Source organism: Elephas maximus, chromosome 1 (genome assembly GCF_024166365.1).
Source record: "Elephas maximus indicus isolate mEleMax1 chromosome 1, mEleMax1 primary haplotype, whole genome shotgun sequence".
Classification (NCBI taxonomy): Eukaryota; Metazoa; Chordata; class Mammalia; order Proboscidea; family Elephantidae; genus Elephas; species Elephas maximus.
The window spans coordinates 137172524-137193007 of NC_064819.1; the positions used below are offsets into that span (position 1 = coordinate 137172524).

The following is a 20484-nucleotide window of genomic DNA, read 5'->3' on the forward strand; positions in this document are numbered from 1 at the left end:
AAAAATAAGGCACTTTTTCAAAAAGCTAGAAATACCTTATGATCCAGCGATCCCAATCCTAGGTATATATCCTAGAGAAATAAGAGCAGTGATGTAAATAGACATGTGCACACCTATGTTCATTGCATCATTATTCACAATAGCAAAATGATATAAACAACTTAAGTGTCCATCACCAGATGAACGGATAAATACATTGTGGTACACATTTTCAGTGGAATACTATACAACTATATTTTTTTTTTATGAAGGACAATTAGGAGGTCTGCAAAACATAACATGGATGAATCTGGAGGACATTATGCTGGGTGAAATAAGTGAATCACAAAAGGACAAATAGCATATGGCATCATTTTATAAAAAATCAAGAAGAAGTATACACCAGGGATGGGAGGAGGATGGGGGAAATCACTTTCTAGATAATAGACACTTGTTATTTTTGGTGACGGGAAAGGCAATACCCAATATGGGTGAAGTTTGCACAACTTGTTGAAGGTAAATAAAGACACTAGGAAGTTCCTGAGAATAAGGGACAATTTCCATAAAAACTGTAACAGACAGTTTTGCAACAACAGTAATGTTGTTGTTGTTGTTAGGTGCCATTGAGTTGGTTCCGACTCATAGTGACCCTATGTGCAACAGAATGAAATGCTCCCCTGTCCTGTGCCATCCTCTCAATCATTGAGCCCATTGTTGGAGCCACTGTGTTAATCCATCTCATAGTGGATCTTCCTCTTTTTCAATGACTCTCAATGTATAACCCATGTTGAAAGCTGTGGTCTTTGATCTTCATCAGGAAGTGCTTCAAGTCCTCTTCTGTTTCAGCAAGCAAGGTTGTGTCACCTGCATAACGCAGGTTGTTAATGAATCTTCCTCCAATCCTGATGCCCCATTCTTCTTCATACAGTCCAGCTTCTCGGATTATTTGCTCAGCATACAGACTGAATAAGTATGATGAAAGGATACAAACCTGATACACACCTTTCCTGATTTTAAACCACACAGTATCTCCTTAAAATATATCCCTAATAAAATATACGTGTGGTTACATAGGTAGACATGTATGTGTATATGAGTATAGGAGTGCACATGTGAGTATATGAGCATGCCTGTACAGGTGTATCTGCAGTCGTATGTATTTACATGTTTATGTGTGCTGCGTATATATTCATATATATAATAGAGCACATGGGGGCACAGTCAAGGAAACTTCCTAGACATATCCAAACACCTCATGGGAGTGAATAACTGGGTTTGAAGCTCAGGACCGTAGTCTCAGGGGACATCTAAATCAATTGGTGTAACATAGCACATAAATATAATGTTCTACATCCTAAGTTGGTGAGTAGTGTCTAGGATCTTAAAAGCTTGTGAGTGACCACCTAGGATACAACTATGGGTCTCTTCTCACCTGGAGCAAAGGAGAGTGAAGGAAACCAAAGATTCAAGGAAAAACTTGGTCCACAGGACTGATGGCCCACAAGAACCACAGACTGAGACCAGAAGAACTGGATGGTGGCCAGCTACCACTACCAACCGTTCTGACCAGGGATACAATAAAAGATCCCAGTTAGAATGGGAGAAAAAAATGTAGAACAAAACTCAAATTTCTAAAGAAGGCCAGACTTACTGGACTGACAGAGACTAGAGGAACCCCCCAGGACTGTTGCCCTATAATACCTTTTGAACTTTGAACTTAAGCCACTTCCGGTGGTCAGCTTTCATCAAAATAAGAGATTGGTTTATAAAACAATATTACCCATGAGAAAAATTAAAAAAAAATTATTGCTTATCAATGTTATAAGAATATTTGTTAATAATGAAATTTCATTAGCCAGTGAAGCTGTTTTTTTCTTTTTTTTTAGTTTGAAGATTATTCCATATCTAATTGGGATTATCCCAGAGAAAACCTATGCCTATTATTTTGAATTTGTAATGATGGCAATTTATTGCTAATAATTTACTGCTAATATATTGTTATTTATTGCAGCTCAATGTTATTTATAATGTGAAAAATTCAGAATCTTCTAGAAGACGAAGATCTCTCCAAAATGAAGAAGCCTTTGATTTAGATGTTGCTGTAAATGATGATGAAGATGATATTAACCACTTGAATCTGAGTGTGTGCACAAGGTAGGCATTTGTTTAGGTCTCTGTAAATCTTGTTCATGGTTTTGGTGTAAAGTGTCACATATATATTTGACCCATTCCTCATCTTTGTGGGCATTTTGGACTAACAGTAGTGGGACTTGAGAATCTCTGCAGTGACTTCCTTTTCAGCTAAGAAAAAAGTAGGCCCCTGATTCTTCTTCTTTTTTTGTGTGTGCTTTAGGTGAAAATTTACAGCTCAAGTTAATTTCTCATACAAAAATTTATACACATGTTGTTTTGTGACATTAGTTGCAATCCCACAGTGTGACAGCACGCTCCCCCTTTCTACCCTGGGTTCCCTATGTCCATTCAGCCATTTCCTGTCCCTTCCTGCCTCCAGGCAGGAGCTGCCCATTTGGTCTCGTGTACCTGATTCAGCTAAGAAGCATACTCCTCGCGTGTGTTATTTTCTGTTTTATAGTTCTGTCTAATCTTTGAAGAGTGGGCTTTGGAAATGCTTTCAGTTCTGGGCTAACAGAGCATCTAGGGGCCATAGTTTTGGGGGTTCTTCCAGCCTCTGTCAATCCATTAAGTCTGGTCTTTTTACTTGAATTTGAGTTCTGCTGCATACTTTTCACTTTCTCCGTCCAAAACCATGTTGTGTTCCCTGTCAGGGTAGTCATTGGTGGTACCTGGGCACCATCTAGTTCTCTGGTCTCAGGCTGGTGGAGTCCCTGGTTTATGTGGAACCATTAGTTCCTTGGGCTAATATTTTCCTTGTGTCCTTGGTGTTCTTCATTCTCCTTTGATCCAAGTGGGTTGGGACCAATTGATGCATCTTAGATGGCCACTTGCAAGGTTTTAAGACCCCAGATACCACTTCCCAAAGTGGAATGCAGAACATTTTCTTAATAAACTTTCTCATGCCAGTTGACCTAGATGTTCCCAGAAACTATGGTCCCCAGGCCCCAGCCCCAGCTACTCTGTCCCTCAAAGTGTTTAGATGTGTCTAGGAAACTTCTTAGCTTTTGCTTCGGTCCAGATGTGCTGACTTCCCCTCTATTGTGTGTTGTCATTCCCTTCACTGAAGATGATCCTTGTCTATCATCTAGTGAATTCCTCTCCCCCTGCCTCTCTACCCTCATAACTGTCAAAGAATGTTTTCTTCAGTGCTTAAACCTTTTCTTGAGTTCTTACAATAGTGGTCTCAAACGATACTTGTCTTTTTGTGACTGACTAATTTCACTTAGCATAATGCCCCCCGGATTCATCCATGTTGTGAGATGTTTCACAGATTTATCATTGTTCTTTATTGTTGCATAGTATTCCATTGTGTGTGTGTACTATAATTTGTTCATCCATTCTTTTGCTGATGGGCATCTAGGCCATTATTCTTTACTAAGCTTGCAGTGGGGTTCTATTCCAGAATAATGGCATCATATTATTATGATTGTAATCATGTTGTTGTTGTTAAGTGCTGTGTAGTTAATTTTGACCCACAGTGACCCCACGTGACAGAGTAGAACTGCCCCATGGGGTTTCCTAGGCTGTACTCTTTAAGAATCAACCACATCTTTTTTCTGTGGAGCTGCTCGGTGGGTTTGAACTGCCAACCTTTCTTTTAGCAGTTGAGCACTTAACCATTGCACTACCAGGGCTCCTTATTGTAAACATAACAGCATGCATTTATCACAAACTTATGTTCCAGGCACTGTACCAAGCACTTTTACATGCATCTCCATTAATCCTTACAATAACTCTATAAAGTAGGTGCTGTAATTATCCTTGCTTTTCTCATTCATTCATTGATTTATTTATTGATCCATGTATTTATTCATTCAGTAAGTACTGGATGAGTCTGTACTATGTGCCAGGCTCAGTGTCAGGTGTGACATGTAATAGTGAGCTAAAAGAGACAGGTCTAAACTTCATGGAGCTTCCCATTTGGAGGGGGAGACAGAAATTAATAATAATAATCCCCCAATAAGTGCAAAATTCTAGTTTTGACAAGGGCTAAGAAGAAGAGTCTCATGAAGCTATTGGAGGGGGATATTACCTTTCAGGGAGTCAGGTGAAGAAACAATGAGAAAAATGATGTGGAACCAGGATTCAGCCCATAAAGGGGCCTCACCATTTATAGGGGCTGCTTATGTAATGATTCAGGATTCCAATTCTTACATCCAGCATCAGGAATCAGGTTTACAAAAGACTTTTGGTAGGCAGAGGGACTATATGTAAGATGTTTTGGAGGACCTTAACAAGGAAAATGTGTTTATGTGAGTGTGGAACCTTTATGAAAAGGATTTAGATGCTGCCATTAGTTTTCTGAGAGAAACCTTGTATGAAACATGAATAACATTGTAAGTGAATTTTTTTCAGTGGCATTTTATAGAAAGATTACCTGATGTTTCAGACTGTATTCCCATCAAAGGATCCAAGACATTATTCACCTTAGACAAGGTTTTCTGTGTGGTATGCTAGTATAACAAAATCTTTTCCTGGCTGGTAGAAAGGCAGGTCACCAAGGCACTTTCGATGATGTACTGAAAGTCACCGTATGTGAACAGATTGGCTGTTTTTCTCATCTGTAATTTTTGTTGCGCTACAAACACTTCTAGTTTCAACCCAGTGTTTATTTTCAATAGCATCTCTTTTAGCTAAGTGTATCGCCCAGCAGATGATTTCAGTTGCTTCAGATTGCTGAGCCAGCTGATGTCAGCAGTTGTACTGAATGGCTTTTCCATCAGTCTTGTTTGGCAGGCAGAGTGTTGCCTCTAAAAAGCAAGATTCTCTAACAGCCCTTCTTGCTTTGTGCCATCTGAAATGACAACGGGAACTCAACAATTTACAGTCCTTTCACATTGGAGACAAATGCCTTTCCATAACCATGCTGGGCTTTTTCTGCTCCCAACAAAAGTTTCTTGCTGCCTATCCATTTCAGAAAAATGTTTATTTTCAAGGAGACGACGTGTTCTTGGTGCTCAGATCCTTTGATACTCACATTGTATACAACAGGATGAGAGAACAGTGCAGTGTAATGAAACTTTGCTAGGCTTGTAATTCTTTCACGGTGGCCAAAGAAAACACAAAATGCGCTCCAACTATGTGGGAAAACTAAGGGAAGGCCTCTCCCTACTGGTCTGCGTTTTCTAAAACCAGATGAAGAAAAGGTTGCCAAGGACTTGGCTAGGGTCTCCTACCAAGTGGTCAAGGGATGCCTCCTTTTCAATTTCTGACTTTTGACTGGAAAGTTTAGTGCTGTCAATTCTTGAGAAAATGAAAAATGCAATTCGGTTTGGAATCACCACTAGAAAACAGAATTGTCCTTTGAAAGGGGATGTAGTTTGTACCTGTAATAGGTACAACCTACCCAGCACATGTGGGCATTTCACACTGGCAAGTGAATAGATGGTCATATCATTGTTTCTCATATGGTTGGATATTATAAGAATATCACATATACAGGAAATGGATAACCTGATTTAAAATTTTCTGTTTCAAAAAATTTTTTCTATGATTTTTACATGAACTCAAAAAATAAAATTTGGAAAAAGACTTGACTGTTTGAATTTCTGCACGAAGATCATTTATAACATCAACTTTAGTTTTCCTTAAAGGGTTTCCTTCCATCCTTTCCTCCTTGTTTAGGTATTTGGGGCCAGCTAGGAGTGGCATGGCCCTTATGGAAGTTACCCTACTCAGTGGTTTTGCTGTGCCTTTGGATGCAATTCCTCGGAGCGAGATAATTAAGAAAGTGGAGCACGATCATGGAACAGTCAACCTATACTTAGATTCTGTAAGTAGTAAAACATAAGTTTCCCGTAGGCAACTACTGACAAAGCCACCATTTACTGTGTTCAAAAGTCTACCTTAAGCATGTTTTATTTAAGTCATTCTTAGCTCAGCTTTTTGTGCCTGTGAATGATTTTAGTATGGCAATCATGTGTTTGTCTCCACTAAAAAGACAGCTCAATAAAATTAGTTGAAAGAGAATTATGTTTAATGATGAGGCCATTGAAGGTCTTGATAACGAAATCATTATTTCAGGCAAGATGTAAAAAAATATAGAAATTGCCATGTTATAATTTCAGAAATTCAGTCCAGACCTCACTTGGAGAACCTCTGCCTCAGCAAACTCGTAAAAGTCTTTGTTTAAATGCTGAGAATGAAAGCTTTATGTGTTTTAAAGTGTTTTCATGAAGCTTTTAACAAATGCCAAAGGCACTGATATTCCTGCCTTGAAAACTTAGGTGCTTAAATCATAGGAGAATATTCTCAAAGGTTTGGTTTCGACACAGTATTATTATTTAATCTTTGTAAAGTCTTTCCTTGCTGTATGAAAACTACTGACTCAAGAATAAGATGCATAAAATACGAGGATTTTTAGTTCTGAAAGATGTGTAAATGAAGAATTTCAGAGTCTATTTGTCATGTCTCAAAACTGATGGCTTGTAAGTTTTTTCTTCTAACATCTCTATGAAACTCCTAGGTTGAATTGAAATTGAGTTCTAAGTGTTCTTAGGATTTGATGTTACACGGGATGGGGAAATACAGACATATGTTCTTTATTCCAGTTTTGCTGAATATGAATCAAAAATATTTTGCTAAATATCTGTTTTTTTAAAAGCTAGTTTCTGAGTTTTCTAATTTGCTTTAGGACTTAAAAACTACTCTAGTTTAAATCCTGTTAAAACTTCCTCAGAGTCTCTAGATTATTTTACTGTTCAGGAATTTCTATATATTAAATACAGCTTGAAATCCACAATTTAGAACTTGACAAAAAAAAAAAAAATGGAGATTTTTATTTAGTGAAGTAGTTGGTTTTGGAGTTTGCCCTGTATCTCTGATGTTCTTGTCAATGGTTATCTTAGTTTGAGTGTCCGGTACTTTTTGACTGATTAATTTGACTTTTTGTTTACTGCTCTTGGCAAGTAATGGGATGTTTGAATAAATTTACTAATTTCAGATTCTTTAACCAGTATTGTTTGCGAAGTTAGCATAAGTGGTCCCTCCTGGAGGCAGGAGTGCCAGCCTCTTGTACTTCCTTCCAGTCAGTCATTGGTTGTGGGGTGCACCCCCACTCCAGGATTACTTACTGGATCAAGCGGCACTTATGAGCTGGGGACAGTTCTCCGGAGAAGCAGGCTGCTGTGAGTCATTAGCAGCTGACTCAGGAGCTGGGGGTGTTGCAGTGCCTGGGACAGGACCTGGGTGAAGCCCCATGGCACAGGAGCTGTGTCCTTGGTGCCACCTATGTAACCACTCCAATTCTTAGTATCTCTTTCAGTAAAATGGAAGTAAGGACAATGCCTATCTTGTAAGGGTTTCTGTATGAGTTAATTGAGATAATTCATAAAAAGCACTTGGTGCAACACCTGAACATAGAAGTCCTCCCTAAATGTTAGCTTTTGTCTGTCTCCTAAAGTGATAAAAGAAAAACCTTTATTTTATCATGAACATACAGTCTGCCACTCCCTCAAGAGTCTTTTGTGTTTTTCAAGGTAAATGAAACCCAGGTTTGTGTTGATATTCCTGCTGTGAGAAACTTCAAGGTTTCAAACACCCAAGATGCTTCGGTGTCCATAGTGGATTACTATGAACCAAGTAAGTGTGTTCTGGAGTCCCTAATACTGTTATTTAGAAGTTAAACCAGATGTTTATTTTTTCCAAGTGACTACTGCACCTGTTGGGTTGCTTATAGGGGTAGAGAGGACTGGAAGGCGGGGAGCAGGAAGTGAGCTTTCCATTTTAATGAAGACAACTGATAATTTATAAAGGTCCCACGATATCATTTAATGTATGAATATTAAAAAGTAGTATTTTTTCTCATAATATTTTAGATTTTTAACTCACAACTACAAAATTTACAAAGAAAAATTGACATTGAGAGTCCAGTTGTAGTCAGTTTCCAGAGTTTTGCTTATGTTTCTAGCACTCATTCTATCTGGTTCCTGTCTTAAAATGGGAGCTCTTTAGGAGAGAACAGGGGCAGCATCCACAGTGTAATGGCATCAGCTGTTTTGGTTTAGGTATTTGTGTACTGAGGGAGTCTGTTGTTTTGCTAAAATTTATACTTTTTTTTTTTTTTAGTGTGTCAAGAAAAAAATAGTCTGTTTGGAAAATAACTTGAGCTGTTTTGATTTCATTGGTAGCTTTTTGCTTCATAAAATGATAGAAATTTAGATGTGGAAGTAGAAATCTGGACTGGAATCACCAAAGTTAATAAAATCTATGTTCACCCACAGAGTGGCTTCTTGTGAGTGTGCGACCTCTGGGCTAACATTTCTAATTGTAGTAAGTCAGATCCTGGTAGCTCAGAGTGAGGGGAACATCTTCAGGTATTAGGTAGTTGTTGATAATTATACTTAAAAATAGAGTGAGTGTGTTCACATTGTTGGTAGCATTTGATAGAATATTCATTTAGACTAAGGGGTAGGCATCACTCCTCTTTCCTTTTAAGTCATTAAGCCAGTTCCTCTTGTCTTTTGCCTCCTGTTGAATTATCTTGTTTGGGGAAGAGCTTATGACTGGGTTCTTATGGAGCATTTTGGGAAAAAAGTGATGGTAGCCCTTTTTTCTGGGCGAGGGATGTGATATACTCTGGTGACCCGTTGACAGTACTAGTTATCCAGCTTTGTTAACCTAGTTGCAGAATTCCCTAATTGATGTATCAGGTGCACAGAGAAGGTTTTAAACATTTAAGGAAAAAAAAAAGAAAAAGATTCAGCTTATATAAGCGTTTTGTAGAAATCAGTTTATTTTTGAGAGGTCCATTTTAAAATGAAAATATGGGAATGACCAGAATAATAAAACCCTAATAACTCATTTTTAAAAATCCTAAAACTAGAAAACAAATAATAAAAAAAAAAACTGGTTATAAATTTGAAAATAGAATTTTTTAAAAGAAATTGTAAACACAAAAATCATTTATCTACTGTAGTGAATATAATTACTATAGTGTTGTAACTGCTTCATATAAAAACCAAAACCCAAAACCCGCTGCTGTTAGTTGATTCCAACTCATAGCAACCCTATAAGATAGAATAGAACTGCCCCATAGGGTTTCCAAGGAGCAGCTGGTAGATTCAAACTGCCAACCTTTTGCTTTGCAGCCATAGTTCACTGTAGCTCTTAATCACTGCACCACCCGGGCTCCAACTGCTTTGTATAGAATTTTTATATTAGGTTGTGCTGTCAGTTTTACTCAGGTTAAATAAATAGTATTTAGATACTACGTGCTTAACGTTTTAACACGTTTAAACAAGACATTGCAGACTTCATATGTGTATACTTTTTAATGAAGCTGATTGTAAACATCTGTCTTCAGTAGTTCAAATTATTAGAACCTTTATTTGAACGCTTAGACAGTGCTACTCTTGAGGAGGTTAAACAGTCCTCAATTTAAAATCTTTCCTGTTCCAATGAGAGATTAAAGTTGTGCAACTGCTCCTTCTCTCTTTTAATGCTGGGCAGCTGCTGGTGGGAGATAGACTGGACAGAAGGCATTGCTTCTCTCAGATTTGGTTAGCAGTTTGGACCCCTCTTGAACTGATATAGCATTTTGATTGTTTCTTGTAAAGAACGATAAAATTACGTCAAGAATGGAAAACTCAGGGAAGTGTATTGAAGTGCTCTTAAGTTTTGGAAAAGTATATATTTCCGAACAAGGGAGAAAAGTAAACTGTTGTTGCCTCTTTGAACAGGGAGACGAGCGGTGAGAACTTACAACTCCAAAGCGAAGCTGTCCTCTTGTGACCTTTGCGGACATGTCCATGGCTGCCACCTTTGCGAGAAAGGAGCTGCAAGCTCCCTTCATCACTCTTCAGTCATTCTCGTTTTCTGTTTCGCGCTTCTGTTCTCTTTGCAACGATGGCTGTGATTTATTTCTTAAAGACTGTATGTCACACTAACATTTCCAGAAATCACATGTGATTGTTTTGTTTTCATAATGAATATTGCTTCTGACAGTTTTGAAAAACATTTGTTTTCTTTATATGGGGGTGGGGGAATGGTGTATAATAGGTCCTAGTATAGGTAGCTGCATAAGTTTCTTCGTCTGACCTTTGTCTGAAATCAGAATCAGAATTATTGCAGTTGCGTATCTTTATTTCCCCTCCTGAGATGTTCTGGGATTTTTTTTTGAGATGTTTGTTTTCTCCAGAATAAAAACTCTGTTTTAGATTATTCTTTTCATTTTCTAGAAGCCTAGGTTCTTAAGCATTATTATGTATCAGTGTTTGCTTTCATATTAAATTTCCTATTAAAGATGGATTCCCTGGGAACTGGGAGAAAACAACCAGAAGGGGGCGCTTGTTCTGTGCTTTCCCATCTCCGACCTAACCCTGCTCCTCACCCCGCACCTCAGTATGTACTTTTTAATTGAACATTACTTCTTTCTTTCTGGAATGTAGATGGTGAATTTTTAAATAAGGTAAATGGTTTCCACTTCAGATCTGATCACATACCCCCTCCCACTCAAACCTTCTGGAGACAAGAATGAGAGAGCGAGTGTGTTTTCCTGTGCTTTATATGCTGCTCAGAGGTTGAGGAGTGTAATGAAAACTGTCCTAAGAGGTGCTTGGGGTGCTGCCCTCCCTCTCAGGTCTCCAGCCCCCACATACCGGCTCTGTTTCAGGGGTGAGAAGCGGAGAGCACCACAACATATGTGCCTTATGAGCTTAGACTGGAAGATCCTAGACCAGGAGACACACTTTTTGTTAGTAATGGGGGACTGTAAGCCAGGGCACAAAGAAATCCTGTATAAAATGCAGCAGACTGATCTGACTGTAGTCTGGGAAAGAAGCTGAGATGTGATGGGTATCAGAGATTCTTGGTGTAACTTCTGATGTGAAGTGTTTTATGGCCTTGGACAGGCTTCCTGTAGAACCCTTTCCAGGCACAGGTGTCTGAGTGTCAGGCTGCCAGCTGCCTCGTGACATCTGATGCTGGCTGTGAATCTGTAAGAAATTTTGAATTTTGAGCACCTGGGTCATTGGTTATCCTGTATTCTGAAGGATAATATTCATTTTTCTGGGTTAAAATTTTAAAGAAAAGTCCCTCCTCCCTCCCTCCTTTTTCTACTTCCTCTCTTCTTTCTGTTTTTTCCCTTTTACAAATATTGATATATTTTGGATATCAAAAAAATTTTTATAGTTTAATTTTGCTCTTTAACTCCATGGCATTTCCCTCAAGTGGACATGGAAAAAAATTGCCATTGACTTCAAATTATAATTTTATTGAACTGATTTAAAAATAAATTCATTGCAAATAAAATATGCAGATATAGCCTTTAAAGCTAAACTTAAAAAGAATGTTTATGTGTTAGTGAGTTTTGAGGAATTCTGGTGGAGCGGAGTGGATGTGCACGTATTGCCTTTGGATGTTTTGGACACCAATGTAGGACTTACCAAAATTCAGGATTTTAAATCTTGTGGCCTGTATGTAGAAAATGGATTCTCAGACGGTAGTCTATGGAGTCAGCAGCTAAACATCAAATAAACAATTTCCTTGTGTTTGTTTGCAGGTGGGGAATGTTTTTAGATCTGTTACACCTTTGAAACAATCTGACCTAAAAAAGGTATTTGTTATGTTGGGGTCTCTCTGAAACGGTATTTTTGGCCTTTATACCTTAGCACAACTTTAAAGATGAAATTATCTTGGTTTAGTGTTTTTTTGTGTGATTTACTGCTAGGTGATTTACTTTACTGCTAGGTCTTTTCTCCTGTGGAGCTGCTGGGTAGATTTGAACTGCTGACCTTTTTGGTTAGCAGTCAAGTGCTTTAACCATTGCACCACCAGGGCTCCTTAGAGATGAAATCATCTTATGATGAAATTGGGAGGGTGTTGGCAACAATGCCCCCCTCCCCTGCTCTGCCCAGTGAATCTTATACTGACCATTATTACCTTATATTATTCAGTAAATAAGTTACACTGACTTTCCAGTGTAATGTATTGTGAAACACTAGATTGGAAAGGCCATTGGAAGACAGATTGTATTTTTTTTTTAAGATTATCTTTCTTCATTTAAACACTAGAACTCTAATTTTTTTTTTTTTTGTGAAATGCTTTAAAATTTCAGGTAAAAAGTCACCTTGTATCTCATCTCTTTTTATATATTATAAATGTATTAAAAAAGGAGGAGGAGGAAGAGGAGAAGAAAGGATTAGTTAGCACTGCATCAGGGAGCAGTGGAGCTGTGGGGCTGCCCAGGCCTCTTGCTTCTCATCTTTCTCAGAGAACTTGCTCTGCTACAACAAGCAGTGGGTTTGGATTAAAACTGGCTATAAAGCCACGGGCATGAGGAGAAAAGAGTTCATGTAGTAATAGTAATTAATTAATAGTATAGACTTTTTCTCCCCCATGTCCTGAGTAATAAATATTAAAAACTCATTTTACCTTTAAGTTTGGTTATGTTGAAATGCTTCCATTTAGGATGCTGTCGATTTCATTTCCTGATATGAACTAATTTAAAGTCCCCCTTCTTTCCAACTGATTGGGAACCTTCTTAAGACACCAGCACGTATTACTTCCATTTTTGACCAGCCAGTGATTCCAGAGACTGAGTGTTGGGAACAGCTAGTAGCCAAGCAATTTTAGGTCAGAACAGCACTTTTATATTTGGTTTCACCATTTTACCACCTTTAGTCATAATTCTAAAAAATAAACTAAACCCATTAAAATATGCCAGTCAATGAAATGCTTCATTTTATTTGTTTTGTTCTGTTAAACCTTGTTTTTCCAAATATTCTAAAAATGGTAGTAATATCTTTTAATTACTATTTTGGTTAGATTATAATCTGAGCATTGTGCTTAGATAGAATCTGGTTTGCATCTATTACCTAGCAGTCTGTTACTTAAATATGCAATACCACAACCTACACATGGAAATTTCCAGGACTGTGGGCAGTATAACTTTCTCTGCCCCATTCTTTTGAATCTGGGTATAGTTATTAAAAGAAAAAGTTATGTTATATTTAGCCCTAATTTCTGTTTATTTTACATATAGCTATAAATATTCTGGCCAACTATTCTTATTTTGACATAATTCATTCTATGTTTCTGGCTATCTCATGACATTTTAAAAAAATATTGGCGCTCAGATTTTCCTTTGTCATTTTTAAAGGGATCTTTCTGTTAACCTGCTGGCATATAATATAGAGCTCTTTGTAACAGTTTTACCTTTTCTAATTTGCTTAATTGAACTTTAATACACATTCCTATAAAAATATGTTGTAAATACCTCCTTAGCAAGATTTCTTAGCATAAAGACAATATGTATCCCACCAAGTAGCTGCCCTGGTTCAAGGTGTCATTATATATTTTTGGGTGCATCATTTTCTTGCACGTTGTAATTTGAGACACTTTCAGTAAGTGAACTCTTGGATAAGCTTCAGAACCTTCTACATTCTTAACTGAGGCTTCTGTTTGATCCTGTCAAACTATATGCATCATTTTTTTCTTTGTTTTCAAATTCCGGTAAGTATAGCATACTTACCGGAACTCACAATTCCCTATCTGTTCAAGATATTTATGTTAATATTATTAAATATCAAGTTATATTGGAAGTAATTTGAAGGGCAGTCATTTTTATCACCACTTTGAATAAATAAAAAAAAAATTTTTTTTTTTTTTTGGATTAGACCATTATTTTACTTTCTTCAGGAAATGAAGCAGTCAATGTAAATTTTAAATTAAGTGTATATCTGTGGGAGTAGGCTTGTTTAAAAATGTTTCTAGCCAATGAGTTGTGTTTTCATGTGTCTCATCGGAAGATCTCCTTGTGCCACATTGCATCATGCCAGATAACATATGTTGTCATTTTCATTTCAATTATTGTAACACACAGGAAAATAGATACTTTCTGGATGGTTTCTGAGTTTCTCACTTCACAGGAAGCTTATACATTGGTATATGTGTATCTGTGTAACAAGGGTGTATTGTTAACATGTGTTGCTACATATTTAAGACTCATTCTTCTATCTCATGTTGTCATAAGGCCAAGATTTGCCATTCTTCTGCCAGATGTAGTAATTTGGTGGTAGGTCTTTGTAGATCTTTAAGATTTACCTTTGGTAACTTCAAAAGGATGTGACTCTATTCTGGCCCTTCAAGCCTTTATGTTTTGGCTTTTTAGTAGGCTGTAGTTGATGTGGTGGAGTAAATTTTTTTTTTTTGCAAAAAGGAAACTTGATAAAATTTAATCTATAAATCTCTTATTTTGAGAAGCTCTTTTGCATATAAGAAGAATACTATTAAAGTAAAAACATTATTTTTTCCAGAAATTAGAGCTTTATATATGGATCAAAGTGATTTTGAAGTCTTAATTTTAAATGTTGTAGTGTTACACTATTGTTAATTTTACACTAGAAAATAGTGATTTATCAATAAAAATGAAAATCCCCATCTGTTTATTTTCTGTGTTCTTTTTATTGTAGCTTAAAGCATATCTATAGCACTCCTCCCTTACCTAAACCTATTTAATTTTGAGAAATGGGATGTCTGAGGGCAGGTTAAATTAAGTATTATTATGCTGCAAGGGTTTGACATGGGTGAGGTGAAAGAACCACCAACCCCCTCCTCCCTCCTCATTCTTGGCTTTGAGTCCTGGGGTGGGGTCAGTGGAGAGGTAGGTGAGGTGTGAATAAAAAATTAATATCAATTTCTGGAAATTATGTAGAAATACAGAATGCATGGTTTCTTTATACCTAGGAAGTTGCAGCATGAAACGCAGCATTCACAACTTAACTCTTAAGGTACATTTTCTTGACTCCCTTTTTTACCCAGTAGGGTCGCTATGAGTCGGAATCGACTCGACGGCAGTGGGTTTGGTTTTTTTTGGTTTTATCCAGTGTTCAACCTTTTTCCTGCCATGAATTTGATGACCTTCTGAGAATTAGTAAAGGTAGCACAATGGTTTTCAATTGGGGTGATTTTCCTCTCTCCCTAGGGGACATTCGGCAATGTCTGGATGCATTTTTGGTTTTCACAGCTGGGTGGGGGTGTGTAGTGTTACTAGCATCTAGTGGGTAGAGCCCAGGGATGCTGCTAAATATCTTAAAATGCACATGACAGCCCCCCACCCTTAAGAAATACTAGCCTAAAACCTCGATAGCACTTAGGTTGAGAAACCCTCTAGCTAAGTGATGCTGGGCAATTCTAGATTGCCTAGTAATGTCTATTAATTTAATATGATTCATTGAATACTATCTTTATACACCATAGAGTCATTAGAATCATTTGATAGATATTTAGGCTAACAAATTTGTATGTCAACTCTAGGAAACTTAGCTTGGAGACTAGGAAAAAATGTAGTGATTGTTTTTTGAAAATGTCTGTAATGGTAGTTTGCCAAATGTGGTTGATCATCAGACTCACAGAGTTTGACTTAAAAAAGGAAAAAAGAAAAATTCTAGCCTTACTTCTAGAAATCCCAATTTGGCAGGTCTAGGATTAGGTTCTGGATATGAATTCTTAAACTTTCCCAGGTGATTCTGATGATCATTTCAGTCTATGAGCTGCTGGGATTTTGAGTTTTCCAGATCTCACTGTTCTGGGTGTAAAAAGAGACCTTGTAAATAGCAATCATCTACACAAGCTAAGTGATAATGTGGGGTCTACAGCCCCTTGAAGAGTTATATCCAATTATTTCTGAGAGCTTCCGGGAATGTTTCATGCTCTGTAATAGACCCTGAGAGGGGTCTCATGGGGTCTGCTTTGTTCTTTCTCTCTTACCTGGCCCACTTTGTAGATGTCCGGTGTAGCAGAGGCTGCCATTTGCTTCTTTCTACTCAACTCACTCTCTCCCTCCTCCTTTGTGGCGAGACCGAGTTTATTCACAGTAAAAACAAGCAAACAAACAAAAACAAACCTCTTGCCTTGGACATGATTCCAACTCATAGTGTCCTGTTTCCTTTGCAGCTAGGTGGTGCCATGAACTAAATTTTGGCCAGTGGGATATAAACTGAAATATTCTTGGTACTTTTGAGACATATTCTTAAAAGGAAAGGGGCAAGGTCCCTTTTCCCTTCCCCATTTTTTGTCCTTTCCTTTATCTTGCTACCTGGAGTGCAGATGGCTGGCTAGGGCTCTATCAGCCTCTTGGTCCATCAGGAGGAAGACCAGACCATACGGATTGTGAGTCAGAGAGCTGGAAGGAGCTAGAGTCCCCAGTCTTTATGGAGCTACCTTGGACTGCCTACCTTTGGATTATTTTATAAGAGAGAAAACTTCTATCTTGTTTGAACCAGTGTGGTACACAGACTCTAGGGTGGTCCCCATGGTCCTCACTTCCTCACGTTCATGCCCTTGCACGTTCTTCTTCCCTTGAGTGTGGGTGTGACTGTGACTGCTTCTAACCAATAGAATATGACTGAGGTGGCAGGATGTACACGAGACTGTAGCACTCTCTTGCTGAAGTCTCTTTCTGGCTTTGAAGAAGCAAGCTGCCATGTATGGACTGCCTATCTTGTGAGGCCCCCGTGACAAGGACCTGAAAGCAGCTTGTAGGAGCTGAGGGCAGCCTCTGGCCGACAGCCAGCAAGAAACTGAAGTTCCTACAGCTGCAAGGAACTGAGTTCTGCCAACAAAAGCAGGTCATTCCTTGTTTGAGTCTCCCCTGAGACTGCAGCCCCAGTGGACAAGTTGATAGTAGCCATGTGAAACCCTAAACAAAGGACCAAAGTGGCCAGACTCCACCCACAGAAATTACGACATATTAGACATATGTTGTTTTAAGCCACTAAGTTTGTGGAAATTAGTTACGTGGCAAAAGAAAACTAACAATACCATGTTTATAAACATTGATTTTGTTGCAAGCAACTAACTTATTCCTACCTGGAATACCTAGTGCTGTCATCTTTCCTGCCATCAAGGGGCCTGAAAGGACTTTAGCATTGCTCGAGTACCCAGCACTCACTCCACTGTTACTGTCACTTGCCAAAGAGGAGCTTGTTCTCCGAAATCCTCATTGTTCCAAAGTGACACTAAGTGCCACACTGAAGTAGGGAGTTTGTCTTTCCCTAACTCTGTGTGAAACCATGGTGCTGCAGTGGTTAAGAGCTATGGCTGCTAACCAAAAGGTCAACAGGTTGTATCCACAAGCTGCTCCTTAGAAACCCTATGGGGCAGTTCTACTCTGTCCTATAGAATTGCCATGAGTCGGAATTGACTTGACGGCAATGGGTTTTTTTGGTTTTAACTCTGTACTATGTTCTTTGGGTACAGAGTGGAGCTGCTTGTGCCTCAGTGCACACAGAGTTTTTTTTTTTTTAATTTAGTTTTTTGTTTTTGAGAATGTACACAGCAAAACATACACCAATTCAGCAGTTTAGTGTATCATTCTGTGACATTGATTACATTTTTCAAATTGTACAACCATTCTCGCTCTCCTTTTCTGCATTTTTCCTCCCTCATTAACATAAACTCACTGCGCCCTAAGGCTCCTATCTACTCTTTTGAGTTGCCATTGTCAATTTGATCCCATACAAATAGTTTTTAAAAGAGCATAAAGCTCAAGACAGACATTCTTTACTAATTAAGCTAAACTATTGTTTGTTTGATTTTAAGAAGGGAATATTTTTGGTTACGGTTTAAAGATTACTCCAAGGCAATAGTTTCAGGGGTGCTGACCGAGTTTTTAACAAAAACTTTTTTCAATTTCTGCTTGTAGGCCCTCTCTTCTTATGGCTCAGACCTACCTAAGTGTAGGATTGGAGTATAGGTACTGTACTGTCCTCCCAATCTGCCTTATTTCTGACACAATCAATTTCTTTCTATCTTTGCCTCAGTAAAAATAAAAATCCTCATACAAAATTGAATCCTGGTAATCCTCCCCCTAGTATTTCACTAGACATGTTCATATATAGCTACCATGATGGTTAAGACTGTGGGCTTTGGTGCCAGGCAGACCGGGGCACGAATTTTGGCTCTTCCTCTTATTAGAGGGGAAAGCTTTTCCCCTGCGGTGTATACGAGGGGGAATTTCCCGTATATATTCTTAGGTTCTGTTTCCCTTGACTTGCTCTACCCCAAAGGAGACAGACTGTTTCTCTAAGTTGTGGAGTTACGAAGAATGGACTGGCTGAGTTTAGCTCACCTATCTTCTTCTCCAGTTGGGTCCTGCACTGATATCCTCCTCAGTTTTCCTGTGCTGACTTAGGTTTTGCTTGGCCCCAGTGCTGCCTGGGGCCGGTGAGGAAGTCTGTCCAGGGATGGCATTCAATGGGCAGGCCCGTTTGCTTCTTACACCAGGCTGTGTCCTCCAACTTAGCCTCCATCATGAATAGAGTGCATATTTGGTTCCTTCATCTGTTGACTTTTGTTCACCAGAACGGGATGAGGGACGTGATTTACTGTACTCCCTCAGAAATCCCAGCACCTCTTATTTATAGTCTGATCTTGGGCAAGTTTTGCAATATCTGGTACATATTAGGGGCCCTGGTGGCACAGTGGTTAAACATTTGGCTGCTAACCAAAAGGTCAGCAGTTCAAACCCACCAGCAGCTCCTTGGAAACCCTATGGGGAAGTTCTACTCTGTCCTAAAGAGTCGCTATGAGCTGAAACCGACTGCATGGCAACTTTTTTTTTTTTTGGTACGTATTAAATGAGTAATGAATTATGATTTTAACTATGTGTCTGCTTACGTCAGTGGATGTGGTTCAGGCTTTAGCTGTATATGCATATCCTTTGGGTAGGAGGGAAGGGAGCATTACTGCTCTCCAGTGAGCTATTGCCTGTGGGTGGCTGCATTTGATGCCCCATAGCTTGTGTTGACTGAATCATTAGTGCTTACAATGGACCAGAGGTGATGCTTTGCTTGCAGGTGTGTGGATCCTCTTCTCTTCCCTGGACCTGCTACTGCCCTGGTCATTTCAGCTAGGGCAAATTCACAAATGGGACCTTGAAGACATTTCAACAATTTATTCCAGCTCACCAATGATAATTCCAAATTGCAGAGATTGGTATATGGGGTGCTGTTCCCCTAACCTAGTTATGCGGTCTATCAGGCTGTACAGGAAGATGAGGCGTCACTGCCCAGACTTTTGTAGTGTCCTCACGAGGGCGTTTCCTGTGCTGGCGGAGAAACTTGTGGGTCCCTGCTTGCTTTAGGGATCTCCTCTCTACCCCTCTGTCCCCAACAACCCTACCTTTTATCTCTGTTCTTCATTCTGGTGTTCCCATCTTCTCCATTTTTCTTATCAGCAACTTCCTCTCTGAAATCAGCAAGTCTCAAGTCTCCTCTTTTGCCTTAAATTTTCTCTTTGTTTCACATGAGCTGTGAGTCAAAGCCTCCTCTCTTCTGCCTGTTCTGCTGCTAGGTCATGTTCTGAGGGTGGGGGAGTGATGAAAGAACTTTGGATGATTATCCACTCTGATGGGCAGTTGGCTTTTATTTCCTTTTATGTTTTCCTAATTATCTAAAAGATCAGACAAATGCATGAGTTCAGGATGAAGGAGACATATTAAATGGCAGCCTACATGAAAAAGACTTGATGGTTAAATAAAGTATGAGTCAGTGACAAGGGAGCAAACGCCTCCAGTTTCTAAACAAGGAATGTATTAGTTCTCTTATGCCTGGTTATAAATGTCGCAATTTAAGAAGTAGACCAACTGGAGTCCATATGGGGCAAGTGGCTGTAATAATATCAGGATGAAAGATCAAAGAATGTGAGGATGTTCAGCTGGTAAAAGAGACAGCTGTTGTCTTCAAGTATCTGAAAAGCTGTAATGTTCAAGCTCAAGTTGCAGAATCATTACAAGAGAGTAGATTGTGGTTTAATATTAGGAGAAACAAAATAGAATGTCCCTATCTCAGAGGTGGTGACTACACGGTCCCTTCAGTTGCTTAGCAGAGGCTGATGATTGTTAGTGGCTGGCACTTTAAAAAAAAAATATTATAGTTAATAGATATAATAAAATATTTTCAATTTCAACCATTTTTACATGTACAATTTAGTGACATTAACTACACTCGCCAGATTGTGACATTTTTAAAGTGGTATCTTATCCATTGTTTTTTAAAATTGATAGGGATTAAGAGGTTTTCTAGTTTAGCTCCCCAATTTTACTAAGACACAGGGAAGTTAAGTGCCTTGAATAAATTCCACATCTTAAGAACAAAATTAATGTTCCTACCTGTCATATTGTAGGCACTCAATTAATATCTGTGGATGACTAAACCCACTGCATCACCTCGAATTTGAATTCTAGCATGTGGATGTCTTTCCCAGTTCCTGCTTCTTGTCCTATGGACTCAGGGCTGATGGCTAAGCCCCCCACATTTACCCTCTGCTCTTGTCATTCCTGCTCCATGCTTTCACTCACCAGCGGGAGGCCCAGAATTGCCATTAGTTCAAGGATACTTATCCTTGTGTTTTTTAAATAAACTCTTATGG

The 20484-nt window shown here is 38.7% G+C and overlaps 1 protein-coding gene across 3 annotated transcripts in view; it reads left to right on the forward strand.

Moving 5' to 3' along the window:
• CD109 (CD109 molecule) overlaps nt 1–20484 on the forward strand; it is a 208059-nt gene that overhangs the window by 183003 nt on the left and 4572 nt on the right. For 2 of the 3 annotated variants that reach the window (XM_049895453.1, XM_049895437.1), the window contains 3 exons: nt 1991–2133; nt 5740–5887; nt 7593–7695. In XM_049895453.1, coding sequence (XP_049751410.1) covers nt 1991–2133; nt 5740–5887; nt 7593–7695 — 394 coding nt within the window. Of the gene's footprint in view, nt 1–1990; nt 2134–5739; nt 5888–7592; nt 7696–9794; nt 14265–20484 lie in introns of those variants that run through there. The other variant, XM_049895444.1, reaches the window with a different exon arrangement.